Source organism: Pezoporus flaviventris, unplaced genomic scaffold (assembly GCF_033815535.1).
Source record: "Pezoporus flaviventris isolate CSIRO_AGI_PZ_B2104156 unplaced genomic scaffold, CSIRO_AGI_Pfla_v1 ptg000092l, whole genome shotgun sequence".
NCBI lineage: Eukaryota > Metazoa > Chordata > Aves > Psittaciformes > Psittacidae > Pezoporus > Pezoporus flaviventris.
Genome location: NW_026892640.1, coordinates 945,026 through 965,067, shown reverse-complemented (window position 1 = coordinate 965,067; position 20,042 = coordinate 945,026). Strand labels below are relative to the sequence as shown.

The following is a 20,042-nucleotide window of genomic DNA, read 5'->3' as shown; positions in this document are numbered from 1 at the left end:
TTCCTTCCTTCCTTCCTTCCTTCCTTCCTTCCTTCCTTCCTTCCTTCCTTCCTTCCTTCCTTCCTTCCTTCCTTCCTTCCTTCCTTCCTTCCTTCCTTCCTTCCTTCCTTCCTTCCTTCCTTCCTTCCTTCCTTCCTTCCTTCCTTCCTTCCTTCCTTCCTTCCTTCCTTCCTTCCTTCCTTCCTTCCTTCCTTCCTTCCTTCCTTCCTTCCTTCCTTCCTTCCTTCCTTCCTTCCTTCCTTCCTTCCTTCCTTCCTTCCTTCCTTCCTTCCTTCCTTCCTTCCTTCCTTCCTTCCTTCCTTCCTTCCCTTCCTTCCTTCCTTCCTTCCTTCCTTCCTTCCTTCCTTCCCTTCCTTCCTTCCTTCCTTCCTTCCTTCCTTCCTTCCTTCCTTCCTTCCTTCCTTCCTTCCTTCCTTCCTTCCTTCCTTCCTTCCTTCCTTCCTTCCTTCCTTCCTTCCTTCCTTCCTTCCTTCCTTCCTTCCTTCCTTCCTTCCTTCCTTCCTTCCTTCCTTCCTTCCTTCCTTCCTTCCTTCCTTCCTTCCTTCCTTCCTTCCTTCCTTCCTTCCTTCCTTCCTTCCTTCCTTCCTTCCTTCCTTCCTTCCTTCCTTCCTTCCTTCTTCCTTCCTTCCTTCCTTCCTTCCTTCCTTCCTTCCTTCCTTCCTTCCTTCCTTCCTCGCCCACACTCGCCCACACTCGCCCACACTCGCCCACACTCGCCCACACTCGCCCACACTCGCCCACACTCGCCCACACTCGCCCACACTCGCCCACACTCGCCCACACTCGCCCACACTCGCCCACACTCGCCCACACTCTCTCACACTCGCCCACACTCGCCCACACTCGCCCACACTCGCCCACACTCGCATGCCTCCCCACACTCGCCCACACTCTCTCACACTCGCCCACACTCTCTCACACTCGCCCACACTCTCTCACACTCGCCCACACTCTCTCACACTCGCACACACTCGCCCACACTCTCTCACACTCGCACACACTCTCTCACACTCTCTCACACTCGCCCACACTCACCCACACTCTCTCACACTCACTTACACTCAGTCTCTCACCCAACATTTTCTCACCACTCCTTCACTCTCTCACCGCTCACTCACCACTCACCCCTCACTCACCGCTCACCCACCCCTCACCCGCCGCTCACTCGCCCCTCACTCACCACTCACTCGCCCCTCACTCACCACTCACCCACCCCCTCACTCGCCACTCACTCACCCTTCACCAGTCACCCCTCATCCAACACTCACTCACCCACGACTCATTCACTCATTCACTCCCTCACCACTCACTCACCCACCACTCACTCACTCACTCACCACTCACCCATGACTCACTCACTCATTCACTCCCTCCCCACTCACTCATTCACTCACCACTCACCCACCACTCACTCATTCACTCACTCACTCACTCATTTACTCACTCCCCACTCACCCACCACTCACTCATTCACTCACTCCCCACTCACTCCCCACTCACTCCCCACTCACCCACCACTCATTCACTCACTCACCAACCACTCCCCAACCGCTCACTCACTCACCCCCTCACCACTCACCACTCTTTCACTCGCTCACCACTCACTCACCCACTGACTACTCTCTTCCTGACACACTCACTCACTCACCCATCCCTCTTCCTCAGTATCAGAGCTGACCACTCCGGTAAGGTGTCAAGTAAGTGAACTGCTGACCTTTATCCAAAACACTGTCGCATTTCTACTAGAAGAAATTGTGCATGACACGGGCAGGGCCTCTCCAATCTGTTTTGTGACCTCTCCGCTAGGAGTAAGCTGCAAATCCAAATCTGGGAGAGAAAGAACATCTGTCACAACTTAATCTCGGCAAGCCTGGCCCATTTCAAAAGCTTACTCAGGGAAGAAAAATGTGACTAATTGCACTCATTAAATTTAAGATTTCATTTCTGCAATACGGTCTCAGTCAATTTTACAAGTAAGGAGAAGAGAGAATTACTCTAAAATAGGCACTGCAGAACATCCACATTTTTTGCTGTCATTATAGGCTAAAAGGAAAAGCAAAAACTCACATCACCACACCAATGGATCCTTTTTTTCCACCTTCTATTGCTAAAAGGCTGACAGAGGCGGTGCAAGGACTGCTTCACACAGCAGCATGTGCATCTTGAAAGAGCAAGCAGACTGCTGTGAAGGTAGTTTGCTATGGGCCACGTAGAAATGCATCTTCAGCGGAGGACTCGTGCAGGTGGGGACAGATTAATCTCAATAAGAAGTGCCATGAAGAGGAGAGGAGGACAAGGAAGGGGTAACTTTCTCAAAAGCAATTAAGAAAAGTTCACTTTTGTCCTCAGCATCTGAAGACGATGAAGACAGACTAATACAGGATGTGTGGGACACCACACTGACTGCAGGGGTGAGGAGTTTGAATTATAGGCTTGGCAGGACAGCACACATGAGGCCCTTGGATTTGTTTTCATTTGTTACTTAAAAAAGCCGCTTTTGTTTAAGTGTGAGTCCCGGCTTTGCCTGACCTGTTTTGACACCAGGGAAATTACAGTCAGTGTTAGCTGTGGCTGACACAAGACAGCGTGAAAGCAGTCAGACAAAGATCAGGAAACACTTCTCGATCATTTTCTTAGTATATGCATTTGATGCTTTAGTGATTTCTTTAAGGAAAAAGATCCTACACTGAGAAAGCAGACTTCGGCAAGATAAACCTCTGTTTTGTTTCCCCTCTCATGGTTCCTTGCTTCTAAGCCAAGTTGCCCGGTCAAATGACTATCACAGATGCACACACACAGACGTGGTTTCATCACACATATAGTACTTCCTGGAAAAGAGCTACAAATATCCTTTTGGCTTTTAAGCAGAGCTTTAAAAAGGTAAAAATCACAGTTGGTAGAGGAAAGGGAAAACAGTGAGCTTTCCATAATAAAGCAGTGAACTTGGCTCCTGGTTTCATTCAGTGGTTGCCCTGGGAACACCATGCTAATTAAAGGCAGAAAAACTTGAGGGAACAACAAAGAGTCCATCCTGTACTATTAATCTATATTAATATCTGTTTAACAAGTCTAATATCTAGCCTGAAAGGTCCCAAATTTGTACTTTCATCTCTGCAAAGATCTTGCCAACGACAGAAAAGGGCGTTTTGGTTTCTGTAGGAATACACAGGAACACATGGCCTCCCCACACTAGTGAATGCAACCAGACTTACAAGATTCTCCAGATCTTACGATTGCTTCCACAAGCAAAACCCCTAAACAAATCCCAGAACTAAAGACAGGACGCAGCCAGGGAGCATTGATATATCGATTCGAACAGTGTACAGGATGGTTTTCCTAGCTCTATTACCCTGGAGCACACACTACACCGAGGCAGAGGGGTGGCTGAAGAAAAAGCTAAGAGGTTTTTATTTTCCCTGCCCTGAGGATGAGTTTTCCTCAACATCTACTTAAACTTTTTGTTCTCTGGAGAAAGAAAGCACCTCAAACCTAAGAGATCACCAAACACCTTACAGGAGGGATTCTACGACAGCATGCCTGTGATGCCCCTACCCTGTTTTTTTCGGGGTTAAAAGAGACTACAATCCCTCTCACACAGTGGTCTGGGTTGCTTTAGAAATTCAGGAGAATTTACAGTGTGCGAAGTGAACCCCATACCTCAGAGCAGTATCTCTAAGGCGATTTTATGAAGCAAATACAGATTTAAGCTACTGTTTAACACAGGATCCCTGCTAGGAACTCTACAGAGGACAATTTGATTTGGATTAATAATTTGAAAGGTTATCTGTAGGGTCCACAAAGAAGTGCAGTGTTGATACTTCTACCTATCAACTCAAATGCTCAATTAGTAAATAATCTCTTCTTGGTACACAAGTACGAGTAGAAAGCATTTCTTGCATACAGAAGACTGTCAAAATGCATCTCCCTTCTACTAAAAGAAAAACTTTGTTGCAAAGATTTTTTCATACATTTCCTGTTTGACTTTGAACCTTTCTCATAAACAAACTTTTCATCAGACACCGTTTTCAATAAATGATAGCTCTTAATGTGGTCTCACTTGAAGTCTTGCATTGATTTCAGTGCTGTCTGTGCATACCAAGTAGGACAGGGAAGAGACAGAGAATGCATTTTGCATGTATTAGCACATCATGGGAGAGAGGTATGGAATTAATGTGGGGAAGACTGTAGCAAACATTTCAGTTCTGAAACTGTATTGCACTTGTAGGACAGGCTTTAAAGGAGATCGCCAAAGGAATACTGTGCTATGACTGGGAAAACTATGCACAGCACTCGAGGGTAGTCTGAACATCCTAAATATACTATCAGACGGTCAGAAACTTCTCCTAGTATACCAAGAATAGATTTTTCTGTGCAACATTTAAAAGGTGATTTTCCCTGTCTTTTCAATGAGTCTGTAGCACTATTAAAAGTACCTACGGAGAAACAAAAATGCTAAACCCTTTGATTTACTGGAAGCTTTGCAAACCTATTTCCCCAGAAAATGCATTTTAGCAGAAAGGAAAGCATCACACAGAGCAAGTTCCACAGCCCTGCTCCATACTGGGTTTTACATGCAGAAACAACTAAAGGAAGAGATAAAAAGGAACTGTGAGTCGAAACAGTCATCTGGGGGAAGGAATGTCCACCACCTACTGCTAGATGCTTTCCTTGCCTTCCACAGTGTTCTACTATAGCAGTTCTTAAGCGGTTTTAACAAGGCTTCACCCCGGCACCTGCCTGGCCCCTGCAGGTTTTGATCATCTGACCCTAGGCAAACTCACTCAAGGAACAGAGCTAGCAGAAACTTAACAACCCAGTGTAAAGAAACCAAACCCACATCTATCCTGTCCTGTTGCACCCTCGGTTGAGGGACAAACAGCACCACACACAAGCACTCGGTTCTGCCAGACTTTAAACTGAGACCCTGCTGCACAGACCCTGGGGGCAAGAGCACAGGTTGTCTAGCTTTACCCTTATGTTCTGCGGGTAGAGGAAGATGCGCAGAAAACTCTTATCCCTAACCTAGACACTGAAAGGAACCAGTGTAATTATGATGCTCAATAAAATCTGTTTGGGGAAAAGCATTACACTCAAAACTTAACGATCACTATAAGCAGTTTCACAAGTTTAAACTAAAATGATTATGTTGCCTGATTTTTGTTGTGGTTTTGGGTTGGTTGGAGTTTTTGTGGTTTTGTTTGCTTGTGGGGATGGAGTTTGGTTTTGGTTGGTTGGTTGGTTGGTTTTTTTTTTTGTTTCATTTGGTTTTTAAGTTAAAATGAGAAAATCTTAAGTACCAAGATTGGATGCGAGGAAGCAAAAAGCACCCACTCAGAACGAAGGCTTTTTCAGTGTAACAGCATAGAAAGCAATATTCACCCGTATGTGAAAAGCTAAGCAATAAAGCATAAGTAGGATCTAATAGGTGTTAATAAGTATTATTTGGAGGGCAAAAAGCCATGATGGAGGCATTTAAAAAGGCACAATCTGAAGCTGTAGCACCAAAAATATCTAAGTACATTAGAAGGAGAAAGCAGTAAAAAATACTGAGTTATGCTGGAAAGTTGATATAATGTAGGCAACAGAAAGATGGAGGACATTACAGATCATCTAAGAGGTTTATGACTTTTCCAGGGGAGCTCTTCTCACAAGCAAATATGCTGCATAAATGCTTTAGACCAGCGTAAGGCAAGGCAGTGAAGCAGCTTAAAGATAAGGCATGGTCTGGGCATTCAGGACTTGCAGAACTACCCCAGGTCACTGTGCCTCACTTAAGCAAAGGCTTTATTGCAGATAGAGGTGTCTTAAAAAAACCAAAGCGACACAAAATGAACCGGAATTGATGAGAAGCAGTAGGGTACTTGAGTGTACCTATGAGTTCTGAGTAGCTGTTCTAGCTGCCAACACTGGAAAGACTTCTGTCAAGAAAATACATGCTTCTCCTCTGTAGTAAAGCTCTTCTGACATGCAGACAAAATAGCAGAGAAAGGAAAACTGTCTTGTTATAAATAACTTGGAGCTGAGGAAGCCATTCTTTAGGGTAACTATTTATGGAAGTACAAGCAGACATGAAATCCACTTGGAGTAAAATAAAAGGGTCAGGTTTACCACAGCAAACTACCAGCAAGCTACCTTTGTTATTGAGCAGCTAGTGGCAGTAGTACAGACCTCTCTTCGCATCTTACATTCCCAGACTCTTGGCAAAGAGGAGTGGGAAGGAAAACAGCAGATGACCTTATTAAATACAAAATATTCATTAAATGGAATAGTGTAATTATTCATGCCCAGATATTTTCTGCATGAATTGTACCTTTTCCAAGAAAAAAAAACAAACCCACGTATACAAACATGAAGTTTCTTTTCATATAAAGCGTTATCACTGTGGGAAGCCTTTAAACTGCATTATCCATCATGTCCCTCCAAACCCATGAACTGTTAAAGGTGTTTATGCTACTGGGATGACTACAGACAACCAGTGTTTTTAGGGGAACCCTAATACAATTGCCCAGAGTCTCATCTCATAACCTGTGACAGTATAGCAAAGTTTGAAGAATTTCCTGTTCTTGTTCTCTCACATAAAGAGATTAAAAACAACTACTGAAAAGCTATCATTGTTTCAATGGTTCTATCAGTTCAGTGAGTGATTTCAAAGCATTGCTGATTAAGTATGGGTAAATACTCCAGTATCCAGCTAAACAAACTTTACTGAGCACTGTAGCTCTCATCATTCTGGGAAAAGTGAAAAAAGTAACTTGTCCTGTGCAAACATAACGAATTCCTAAGTCTCTTCCCTTGACTTACACATTAACCTCACTGAGGAAAGATGTGAGGATATTAGACTAATGTGAATTTGACTAAGAAGAATAACCTTCAGTGATACCAATGGGCCGGTCTGTATATGTCCGAGTACATTCCAAGGGGGAGCTGAAGCATAATAATTTGCCATTTATACGTTCACATGAGTGAAACCAACCAAGTACCTGAACTTTTGCTGTATGTGAAAGTGCAATAACATCACAAAGCATACAAAGGTGACATAAAGAGAAGCTATATAGGTCAATGAATCAAAAAAGTTACGGTTTTCAAACAGAAATACATTAGAAGACATAAAAACACCCTGACACTACTTCAACAACATCATTCAGTTCTCCTATTGGTTAACTAGACTGCTCTACCTAAATAAAGCAGAGAGAGAGCACCCCAGAAGGTCCAAGATAGGCCTGTATCCTAACTAGGAGTGCAAAATTCAGTGACTTACAGTGCACAGTGATGGTGGTCGAGTCCATCATGCTTTTGTCAGTCAGAGCGCACTTATATTCTCCTGTTGCATTTCGCCTCACGTCTGTCATTACGTAAGTATCTGAGCTTCTTATGCCTTCTGTTTCTCCCTGTGGATGGAAAACAGAACATTTATTGCATATGGGCCTGCTAAAAACATTTGTTTCTTATGAGGATTTTTTTTTATTATAAGGGTAGTGAAATACTCCAAAATATGTATAGACACAGCATTACTGAAGTGTAATTACCTGTTAGTAATACTAAGGTTTATTTCCTGCATGACATCAGAGTATTAAAAACCACCTACAATTAAGAGCTTACTCTTTTAATTGAATGATTAACTTATTCTAAGAGGATATTAACATACAAAATGTGAACATTTAGCAGAAAGAAAATGGGAGAAAGCAGGAGACAGTCTACAAATAAGAGTGTTGTAGAAATCACAACAGCTGAACAAATTGTGTTTCTAAATCTGTACCTGAAATTATATATTCAGGTTCGGAAAAATCATGAAGTGTACTGCAGGGCACAGCTTTTAAACAGCGCAAACAAACCCTGCTCTATCCATATCACGGTATGGAGTCTGTTAGGGTGTACACCACTTCATATGCATTTATCAACAAAAACTGGTGTTTGAATTAGGCAGCAAGCATTGCTTTCTGGCTGCCCTGTCGTCCCCCCCGATCACAACTGACTGACTTAATCCACCTTTGAAACAAGCACAGAACAAACCCCTAATTTGTATCTCTGAATTCAAAAACAGATTTAATATACCCATGAATCTTGCAAAGAAATCACCAGTTCCAACTGTCCTTGAGAAAAAGGACTAGTATCAGGTAGAGAGAGACTGAAGGTAAGACAAACTTGGGTGCTCAGCTCACTCACTGTGATGGCAGAGCAAGGGGAGATACCATATACTGTCTTCCCTGGCAGTGGGTTCCCAGCATGAATGGCTATTCTTACATGAGAGGACTTCAGCTCCTAGTTCCCCTTACTGCTTTTCAGCCACTCAAACATGCCAGGAGTCCAAACTAGATGAGGATTATGCTCAAAAGGTGACATGGAGTTTTTGAAATGCCTTGAAGCAGGCCACTGCCTTTGGCCTCTCTCAAAAACAGCTCTGCTTGCTACTGCAGTAGGAACAAAAAAAAGGGATATAAAGCAGGAAAGAGAAGCAGGACACTGGAAGCAGGACTAGGAATATAAAGCCCCATTTGCCTGTGGATTTCACCAATACTAAGCTTAATGGTACCATGCATCTTATGCATTTGACAGATTTTTTTCTGTGCTTTCTTCTGTGCTGTCACACTTGTTCTTTTTGGTATTGTTATGTCAGCAATTAATAAATTAACTGAAGAAAAGGAATTGCACAAAGATTCATCTGTGAAAGTAAAAAAAAAAATAGCTGAATAGATTTCCTGTACTTTCCCTGCTAAATCTTCGCTTGTTATGACAACAGATGAGATGGTTTCATTCAAGATGCTGACTGGCTTTAGTCAAAACTGCCTCTTATCAGAGTATCTGATGATGGGAAATGAATTTAAATACTAGTAATTTTTAGTGGGTCCAAGCCTCAAAAAACTTCAGGTAGGTGGGGTGTAGAAGACATTTTGCAGAATAATTTGCCCACTCAGGTGAGGCATTCTGACAGCCTGCTGCAATGGCTCATGTCTATCTTGAGGTTTTGTTGCATTGAATTCGCTGCTTCATTTGTTAGAAAAATCACAGATACACTGGCATGCAGCTGTATCTGTAGGAAGGGACGATACAGAATGTTTCACTACACAGTGACATCAAGGCAGGACTTACTGGAATGTAAAACAGGAACTCCTGCGGAGGAGGGTTGCCATTCCCTGAGCACTTCAGAGTGATGTTATCGCCTTCTTTAACCGTACTGCTTTGTGACAGCACTTGAATAGTCACCTTCTCTGTTGGATCTGTGAAGGTAATGTACACATTTAATAGCTTCCACAAAAACCTGCACTGTTTTACTATGCAGACAATATTCATGGCCTAAGAGTACATGATTTTATCATCAAGCGAGTGAAGGTATTCGCATATGTAAAAAGAACTGACGTTAATCACACTTTCTGCATTTTTGCCAATGAAGTAAGTGCAAAGAAGCCGTATGATTTCATTCATTTTTCTTCACCAAAATACCTCTAACTGAAACAGCAGTGATTACAACCATGTCATGTACTTAAAAGGAAAAAAACCCTGATGGGTATGAACAGTTCCATGGTGTGATTTCATTATGAGACATTAACTTCTTCTCTGCGAAGCTCACTGTTTGGAGGACTGCAGCAATCAGAAAAACAACTGAAGCTCTCAATGCCTTGCATTAGCACTAGATAATAATCTTCTTGCATTAAAAAGAAAGAAATATGAACTAAGCAACTATGTTCAGCCTATTCTATATGCTGATCACTACAGGCTTTCAGAAAGATGAATCTGGTGAACATAATAGGACCCTTAACATAGTCAACAAAACTGTAAATGTAACATACTTCTGTCATGTTCAGTGAAGTTGAACTATAACTTACATTTTGCATTGGTAATTATTTTAAGCAGAGACAAAATATACTTTAATAGATGCTATTCTACCCAAGTAGAAACCTAAATATATTTAAAAAAAAAAGGAAGAAAGAAAGAGGAAAACGAACAAAAGAACAGGAACGGGGGCAGATAGCTCTCAATGCTTTAGTTTTAATGGGTAAATAAATCCCACCAAAAGATGCCAGTCTCGCATCAAGACACAGCAGAGCGCATCTTATTAGACACTAAAAAAAAATTACATAGCAGAGAAACCCTTGCCTGACAGTTGATTTTGTGTGCTTAGCGAAGTGTGCGCTTCACAGCCCTCCCGACCCTTAAGGCATTCATCATGTCTGTCTTCTGCTGTGGGATTTCTCAGTAACACAAACTACATTTTGCTGTGGCCTCTTAATGACTGAGAACCCTAACGCAGCATCTCTCCTCCTCATAGGAGGATGGGTATTGGGCTTCAACAAGCTACATCCTCCCTCTTTCAGACACAGTAGCCTCGACTCCCATGTCCAAACCGCTTCCATCTCAGTACCTTCAGAGCTGAAGCACAACTATGCCTGCTTACGAAAGGGAAGTCCAGCATCACTGCTGGTGTGGAATGCGACAGCTGCAATGAAGTAGCTGGTCAGGAAGCCCAAACACACCTCTTGACAACAGCTGGGCAAAACCCCCGTGTTTCAGGGGCTGCCTGGTGAGCTGGCCTGCTGCAGAAACTCTGCATCAACTTGACAGAAGGAGAGACAAGATGACTAAATGTGAAAAAGTTACTGTAAAGGATGTCTAAATATACCCTTGAATTGCTTAGGCTCTGTCTCAAAAACGAAAACGGATGAGGCATCCCTGCCCATGGCAGGGGGGTTGGAACTAGACGATCTTAAGGTCCTTTCCAACCCTAACTATTCTATGATTCTATGAATTATAATGAAGGTGACTTTTAGGATTTTAATTTGGAAGAGGTTTGCACACAGAGATGAACAGAACGGGATTAAAAATGGACAGATAAGAATGACTTCTTGCAAACCACCAGTCTTCCCTGCAGGAACATGTTACCCTTCTATCTCCTGCAATCAACCATGAGCAAATCTTTGATTTCATTCTCCAAACTGGAGACAGAGGCCACATCTGGAATATTGTGTCCAGTTCTGGGCCCCACAGTTCAAGAAGGACAGGGAATTGCTTGAAAGAGTCCAGCGCAGAGCCACAAAGATGATTAAGGGAATGGAACATCTCCCTTAGGAGGAGAGGCTGAGGGAGCTGGGACTCTTTAGCTTGGAGAAGAGGAGGCTGAGGGGTGACCTCATCAATGTTTACAAATATGTAAAGGGTGAGTGTCAGGATGATGGAGCTAGGTTTTCTTCAGTGATGTCCAGTGACAGGACAAGGGGCAGTGGGTGTAAACTGGAGCACAGGAGGTTCCATGTGAACATCAGGAAAAATTTCTTTACTGTGAGGGTGACAGAGCACTGGAACAGGTTGCCCAGGGGGGTTGTGGAGTCTCCTAAGTTGGAGATATTCAAGGCCCCCCTGGACAAGTTCCTGTGTGATGTACTCTAGGTTACCCTGCTCTTGCAGGGCGGTTGGACTAGATGAGCTTTTGAGGTCCCTTCCAACCCTTGGGATTCTGTGATTCTGTGAAACTGCAAAAAAAAAGTATTTACAGAAGTAAGTAACAAAACACTGCTTTGTTCTCTGAGGTGAAGAGGTCATCCTTTCGAGGAAAAAACAACCTGATGATAGGAAAACAGAGCGTTCGGTGCAGTGCTGAGTGCTGCTTAGCACAAGTAATGTCCTCCCTTACTTTCACTAATAAACAAGAGGAGCCTGGGGAAGGTGTATCTTGCCTCTCAGTGGCACATATCCCCGCCTTGGCCCCCCTTACCATGTGCTTCTCTAAACCTGAGAGTCTGCTTTACACAAGAGCAAAAGTCTGGGATCCAAAAGACAGTTATTCATGAAATGAATGCTGCTATCCTTGATCCACCATGGCCACAACTGCATAATTGCAAGGGAAAAACCAGTGCTGGAAGCAGCATGAATATAAAGTGTTTGACTCTAATCTGTTATGCAACAAAGTTTATCCGTAACAAGACAGACACTGAGAAACAGGGCATGACTGGAAAGTCCGCCTGACAAACGTTTTTTTACACTGATTAATACTGAGCAGAACCCAGTATCACTAGAGTCTAGGTAATTTAGACACCTGAGATACTGTCCAACTGTCCAGCTCCAAGAGTTCTCTTGTGTTACTTATGTTACTTTCAGTAGCTTGCTTGCTACAGCTGCAAACCAGATCTGATAACTACTGCCAGCTCAGCTAAGTTCTCCAGTTCCAGATAGCACCCAAAGTGGTAGGGGCTAATTCACTCTTCCTCTCAAACTAGGTTACAGTGGCTGGCTGCTTCCAGGATGTCAACTAGGTAATATACACTTATGTACTAGAGACTGCACTAGCCCAGAGCTAAACCCCACCTCCAAACAGTAAAACATTTCTTAGATCCTGACTGAATAAGTGTATCTATCAAACAATCTTGTGTAGACACAGTTTTAAGCATGCTTTTCTCATTTCTGCATGATAAATGCTTAAACTGCAAAGAACAAACAACAGGTCTGCTTCATGATATTTTTCTACTTGCTTCAGAGATGCAAAACACAGTAAGTTTTGACAAAGTCAGTCTCAAAAAGAATCCCAACCCTGGAAGACCTCCATTTATTTGAGTTGGAGTATGCCTTTTTTTTCCCTCATCTGCATTATATTTGACTTATACAATAAAAAAGCCCAACACATTTACTGAGAAAGAAACTAATTAGGATCACTGAACTAAATTACAAAACTAAGAATAGAACAGACATCACTATCATCAAGTAACATCAGTCATGAAATTCACGTGTTGAAGCTTTGGACATCTATTAATAAAGAGTTTCACTGATTCATTTGGAGATGCATTTGAGCAGAGTAAGAAATTGAAGTTACAGCTAATGAAAATACTCAGAAAGGATAACTCCATACTCTAAACCCAAAGTTCATACTTGAGGCCTCTTTACTACTGAAGGGTGTGCCTGCCTCCCACTGTTGCCTAATTAGCAGCACAATGATACTGCCTGTCTCTGGAGGAAGAACTATCTTAATTACATTGTGCGTTACAGGATTAAAAGAGCTGGTCTAGAAAGCAAAGTGTTTAATACAGAATGCACATGGTTTCTGGCATAGGAACTACTCTGCAGTGCTGCGCAGACTTCTTTTTCCCTCACATCAGGTAGTCCTTAATTGCAAGTGCACATATTATGTGTACCACAGAAATCTGCAAGAGCCTCATCCTCAATAGATGAAGCAGTCTAATGCATGAAAGCGATGGGGAAACGAGGAAAAAGGATCTCTCGGCAACTAATAGCAACAAATGCTTTCTGGTCATCACACTTCTTCCCTGTGAACATCTGCCATACACAGCAGGAGTTATTTGCGGTCATGGGGCTCCACAGTTGACAGAAATAAAGAGAAAACACCAGGGAAATTTGGTACCCAACTTTAAAGCAAAGCCAAAACATAAAAAAAACCCTCTAGCTTTAAAGTGATGGGATAGGTTTCTGCATGCTTGAAACACCTATGCTATTTCCAATGATAATGATTGCTGTCCCAGAGGTTTTCTTCTCCATTTCTGCTGGTTGTCATTTTGGAGAAATGGCTTGTAAAAAGAAGGCTGTAATTTACTCTGGCTTTTCCAGGTGAAACCAAGGAGCAATTGCTCCAAGGTTTTATACGATTTGACTAAGGTCAAAACTGATCTCCTACTCCATGGCCTAACAAACCTCGCCTGGGAAGGAGAACCAACTGACCAGCTAGGCAGACGTACCCACTTCAAGCCTGTGGCCTTTGTTTCAAGGCGATGGAGCAGATGTGCTAGCTGGAGAAATCCAGTCCCTTACTGATTTTCTCTGTATTCAACTGCATTATAGAGTTGTTACACAATGTACAGCAAGACCCTATTAGATGCTGGACTATATACTTAGACTGTATCATCCCCAAAAGAAGGACTTATAAATTGAACTATTACCTGAAGTATGCAGAAAGGTAACACAGTATGTCCAGTCAAGTGTATCTCCTGTTCCTCTACATTCTGCTACAACCTGCTGCCTTCTACAGTCCTTCATTTTACAAGACTTTTGAAACCCTCTTCTCCCCTTCTCTAATTGCCTCCTCCAACTATGACCTTTCCTTGCCAACTGCCCATTTAGTTTATTCAAAGCAGAATTACAATTTCCACTTGGTCAGTAATAAATTAAGGAAGCTGCTTTAGGACTTAGGCCAGATGGAAGCCATTATTTATAGATTCTCTATGTAAAAGTCTACCAATATTCAAATGATACATTTTAAATGTAAAAATCAGCATTTTACAGCTGTATACAAGCTACTGCATTATGTGCAAGGTAATCTGCCTGCATTAGATGTTTGGTGCTGTCTCTGCAAAAATGAAAAACATTTTAGTATACTAAAAGCTGCACTGTGTATTTATTGCGTATTTCAGGGGGTCCAAACAGTCACTGATCAACCACTCTAACCTCTGTTCAACCTCTGACAGGCGTGTTTCACTAAGCTTTTGTGGTTGCCACTTTCATGTTGTCGACGCAGTCCTGATATTCAGCATTCTAATGTGAGAAAGAAACATCAGGTAAACCTGAAGGAGCAATTACACAGTGTACTCAGACCTTCTTGCTGCAAATCAGCTTTGACGAAAGCATCTCAACAGGCAAGCAGCAATGTCTCTGATTCTGCTTCCCACGCCCGAGTTAGACTTCATAAAATAGTAGGTGCTTTCTACTAACTTACAGTGAACATCGAAGACAGCTGGTTCAGACTGTATTGTTTTCTGGCCGGATGGTCCATAATACATCACAATGCAAGTGAACTTGGCATTCGCATCTTCCTTTGTCGGCTTGTACTGAAGAGACGATGTCATGGTGAAGAGTTCAGTTGACTTGTCCACAATCTTTTGCAAATTTATGACCACAACTGAAAAGGAAATACTGTTTCAGTGTCACACAGGCAAATCTGCAGCCTTTTTTTCCTACATGTTGGTGCTCACTCTGGATTTGTTATCAGGATACAGACATGCAAGCAACACAACAAATTACCCAAGAGACTGTACAGTTTTCCTCTAGTATTGCCACTGATGTACACTGGGAACATTTAGTCAACAACAGAGTCCTAACGTGCTGTATTTCTTAGAGCAAATCAAACAAGAAAACTAATTGTAAACTGGTGGGGGTTTTAATACAAATCTCAGCTCAATTTTTAAGCAGAAAGAAAGCCTCAAATATCCTGGCAAAACCAGTTTTTAGGATCATATTTACAACTGAGTTTTGTTAAGTATTGTCTGCTTTACGGAAGGTAAAATACTGTGGTCTGATTAGCCCATCAAAATCAAATTTGAAAGAGTGAAAAAAACAAGCATTCTTTGTAAAGATCCTGGAAAATGAATACCTGCATAAGGACATGACCATCTACATGTTCCAAACACAATACTGGACAGGTATGAAACCGAGACAGTTAACACCTAATAAGAAGCTGGAAATTAGATTCAGGTTTCTACTAGCTACATAGGCTCAAGAGTAGCTTTGCAATAGTATTAACAAAGGCGACCCTCATTCCCCATGATGTAGTTTTAAAGCTGGAACTGAAAGAAAGACATTATATGGCACAGCTTGGGTGCTTTGAATGGCCTAGAAGTTTCCTTCCAGTTTCATATTTCCAGGAGTAGTTTTCCTTGAAGGAATAATACATAAAACTGAAGTAGAGCAACTCTTACAAACACAATTCCTGCCTGCGGATTTAGGGACCTTGGCTATTATTGAAACGTACCTTCTTCCATGGGCTGCAAAACTCTCCCGTTTTTGTACCACGTAACGTTGCCTTCAGGATAACTATCTCTTGCAACGCACTCCCCAAGCTGCAAGAACAGACAGGAATTAGTTGCTGTTTCTCTCTGCTGTGTTTTAAAATAATTCAATTTTTTGCTTATGGTGCTTTGGGTAAAAATTTCTCAGAAGTTCAAATGCTTAATCCCAACCATTTTTCTTAAATAGGACAAAACCCATCAATGAGGCTTTGGTACAATGTGGAAGAGGGTTTGTTGGGGGGGTCTAAGATAAGGATGGGCCAGTACAGTACAGTGGTGAGGGAACTAGCTATAGACCACGATCTCTCACAGACACACATGCACCCTTCTTTGAGCCTCATTCCAACACCTTTCTCCACGTTGACTTCAGGCAGCTGTCAGGCACATAGCTTTGAGGGAGAATGCTGCTCTTACCATTTGTAGCTTCTCTGTTTCTAGGTAGTCTGCTTGGTGCAAGATTTCTGGTTGAGAGGGTTGTTCTAAAACATAAATAGGATAAAGGTACTAGTGAAGGGAGCACAAACAGCTGTTTGAAAAACAGAAAGTTACTAAGAAAACCCTCATGGATTTTGAGACTAAATAGAACAATCCGGTCTGGTATGGTCTTACCTACACTTTGCCATTACAAGGAGAAAAAGTGAGCTACTTCTATTTCAGTATTAGCAAGTAGATTGAAAAGGAGAAAGCTATCATTTTAAAACCTGTCATAATGAATTCCACGCATTCTGACAACACATTTTTTTAGCCAGGCAGACCAGTGCAGCACCTGGGAGGAGAGAACCTGATCTGATTTATATGACACATGCTGGAGAAGAAACCAGTGGCACAGAAATGATAGCAACAGAAAAGCAGCTTTACTGTGGATACAACTGTAGCCGAGCTGTCACATTATAAAGGAACCAATTCAACCTAATCATTCTTCTAATGTTTATTTTTCCTAACTGTGATTGTTACAGTTAAGAAATTCAGATGATAGAGATAAATGTAATTACTTAAACTGATTCTGAGTTAGTTATGACTTCCTTAAAAAAAAATAAACTTTTCCTTCAGTGCCAGTATGTCTTCTTATTTGCTTTTATTATGGTAGATGGACCTCTTAGCCTGCCAAAGTGGAGGATCTATCAATGTTTCCATCATAAAAGAGTACTTTCTAGAGACTATATAACTTGTCTGTTAAAATAGTTTGGCCTGAAGCCCGGAATGCAAATTTTTATCTCCAAAAGAGACAGTTTTCCCCACAGTTTTATAGGGAGAGGGGAAGAGTAAGGGGGAAAAAAATAAATCAAGGTTTATAGAGTCAAAAAAAACCTCTGCACCCTAGCTATACTGCATTAAAAAGCATTCATAGTATATACTTTTACAGACTGAAACATTCTAAACCATGCCAGCTTACAGAAATCAAGCTCCCCAATAAATAATGTGTGTATGTCACTAATCCCAGCCCAAAGTGAACTTACTACCTTGCCAAAATCTCTACACACTGATGAGCTTACTGATGTGCTTACAGAGATTGCAAGCCAACACGTTTCAACAGTAATCCATTTGCTCTGTATGCATGTGCATGTATGTGTGTGTATTTGTGTCCATACAAACGCACGTATACCATTCACTTGGAAGACTACACCAGGATGGAACAAGAACAGCTCAAAAAGGAAATGAAAGGCAATAAAAGAACCTATTCATTTGACAGTTTGAAAAAAACCCAAACAACCAAAAAGAAGTCAAAGCTATACACCAAAAGCATCACAATTTCTCCAAAGGGCTAGTAAAGATTATTCTTTGAAGATATGTGCATACTTATTTCTCTTTTGTTACTTTTAATGGAAAAAGGTTAACCTATTCTCTGTAAGAACCTGTCAAGGACAAAAACATTTTAATGTTAATTCAAGCAAGTGTGGTTTCACAAGACCATTAACAGGCTTTCTGGTCCAGAATTTTGGGTTCCATAAACATGCACAGTTCACTGCCTGTTACAAGTCACCAGCTGGTTGAGCTAAAACACCCTTCTATGCCTCAGCTTTCCTTCCTTTCATCTCTTATCTCCCCCAGGTCTGCTTGGAGAATATCACATTTTGGTCCATTGGGCTCCCCACCCTGCAATGCTCCTACTGAAAGAAAGGGAAGACTCCTGCTCTGTAGCCCCTGTGTGGCTCTCCCTGCTGTGAGGGACCTGGTCACTGAGCAGACAGATGCACCAGTCGAGAAGCAGCCACATTCTCCCTCAGAGGAGCCTCTGAAAGCAAACATCCACTGCCAGATACCCACAGCCACAGCAAGGGCACCAAGGCAGTTCCCTACAGAAGACTTACTTGGCATTTACTAGCTCAGGGTCTGAAGCAAGAAGGAATCGTAAACTTGGCAGCAGCAGAGCCCGCTTTGGTGGGTTTGCAGCTTCAGCCCACTGCTTATCTCTCAGCTTAAGAGCTTGTCAGAGCGTTCTGCAACTCTGTATAGACCCTGTAATAGGGGGGAAAAAGCTTACTGCCTGCAAAAGCCAAGCATTGTTATGGTGGGACAGCAGCTCATGGCTGCTGGGCTGCTCAGCTTTGGAAACTGGCCATTTAATTCCATGAAAGAGATGCGGACAGGATCCATCTGGAAAGCTGGTAGAGCCTGTTTGAGCAGTCTGGTAAAGGAGACTAGCAGGTGGTACCTGTGCAATGAACCATTTCAACTCCTTAGTTCTGAGTTAATCAGGTAGCACAGCTGAGGACATGACAAGCTCCAGTAAAACCCAGCATCAGGCACGACTTCTAGGATACAGCTGAGTTTCAGGTGCACAAGAGTTTGGTTTATTTGGGTTCACACTGCTGCAGTTTAGCTCTGTATCTGTGGTTCAACGAGTTAGGAACTCTGCTGGTTGAATAAATGAAGCCTGTGGGCTATTTTTAACTCTTTCGTAATTAGAACAAGTGAGCCAGGAAGCAAGCAAGAAAAAAAATGAAAAAACAGAAACCAGACATAAGGAAGGGAAACGCAAAGAAATGTTAAAATAACCCTAAATAAAGTTGTGAGCTCAAAAGTAAGAGCTGCGAAGGTTATTGTTCCTTGTAGTGCTAAGTCTGCCACAGTACGTGTGGCATCCCCTAGTTTAACCTTCCCTCACAAACAGAAGATTTCTCTATTAGTACTAATGCACACAATAAAACACACAAGCTGTGCTCTGTGGCTGAGTTAGCACTGTGTTAATATTTAGTGCAGTACACAGTAATTCAAGCAGTTAGCATTTCATTTTATTATATACCACTGTCTTATCTACCTATTTACTGCTGCGTGGTAAGTAAACATGATAATTCTTCATCATTTCCTTTGAAGCAGTGTGTTTACCATGTGTGCTCCGAGCACACTCCTCCCTATTGTCATTAATTCAATTGTTCCTGCACTCAAATTGAAAGTGAAACAGAGGAACAGAATTACTGTCAACTCCTAATTCAGCTTCAAACTCACTGATGCCACCAACAGACTTCCCTGACGACCCCCTGACACCTTCCGCAGACAGAAGCACAAGGCTGTCCTTCCAAAGCATGACTTGGCATTTTTCAAGCAGAAGCGTGATCTCTTTGAAACTGTCCATCCCTGCAGGCAACATGTTCCCACAACAGACTTACTTCGTGCAAATCTGCATCTGGAGAGCAACAAAGGCCAAAAAACCCTACCTATAAAAACATGAAGCTGAGAAGAGATCCACTGCAGTCACAGGGCAGCATTTACAGATGCTAACCTTTGCCCCAACAGACTTGTGCCCCTAAAAAGGGGGCTGAGTCAGGATTACATTTCTGCTCTGAATTAGCACGGGGAAAAGGCCAGGTTTGTCCACGCTCCTGTATAACCTGAGCATGACTGTGCCCCAGAGCCCTGGGGTTTGCACTGCAGATTAGCCTTGCAGTTGGGTTATAGCGCTATCACTAAAACTTTGCTGTGCTCTAAGAGAGAAGTGCAAACTGGTATTCCTCCTGGTAGCTCTGGAGAGGACAGAATAAGCATTTGGGGCTGTCAGCTCCTTTTCCAGCCTCTCACTCTCTCCCTCACAGTTCATACCATTGCATACAGGCTGCCCAGTGCTGCTTTAAATCTCATCTTACAGACTGCACACAGTTAATGCTTCCCTCCCGCAGAAAAATTCACTTGGAGAACAAATGGAAAATAATCAGTGCTAATTTTACATTTTTCATTTCCAAGGCCAAATGACATCATATAAGTGAGTCATTATCAAAGCCCAAAATTCTCTTTGAGCCAGCACTTATCATGAATAAACTGAAAGTGCAGGCAGTCCTGTTACATAAATGCCGCCAGTAGATTACATTTTTGAAAGCTGCAGAGATTTGC

General features: G+C 42.3%; 1 protein-coding gene across 1 annotated transcript in view; it reads right to left on the bottom strand.

The window, feature by feature from the left end:
• Positions 1 to 1,644: 1,644 nt before the first annotated feature.
• The window catches only part of LOC133280925 (CD166 antigen-like), a 102,111-nt gene continuing 83,713 nt past the window's right edge, over positions 1,645 to 20,042 (bottom strand). The window contains 7 exon segments of the mRNA XM_061475984.1: positions 1,645 to 1,701; positions 1,703 to 1,827; positions 7,259 to 7,388; positions 9,088 to 9,215; positions 14,648 to 14,830; positions 15,680 to 15,767; positions 16,131 to 16,195. Coding sequence (XP_061331968.1) covers positions 1,645 to 1,701; positions 1,703 to 1,827; positions 7,259 to 7,388; positions 9,088 to 9,215; positions 14,648 to 14,830; positions 15,680 to 15,767; positions 16,131 to 16,195 — 776 coding nt within the window.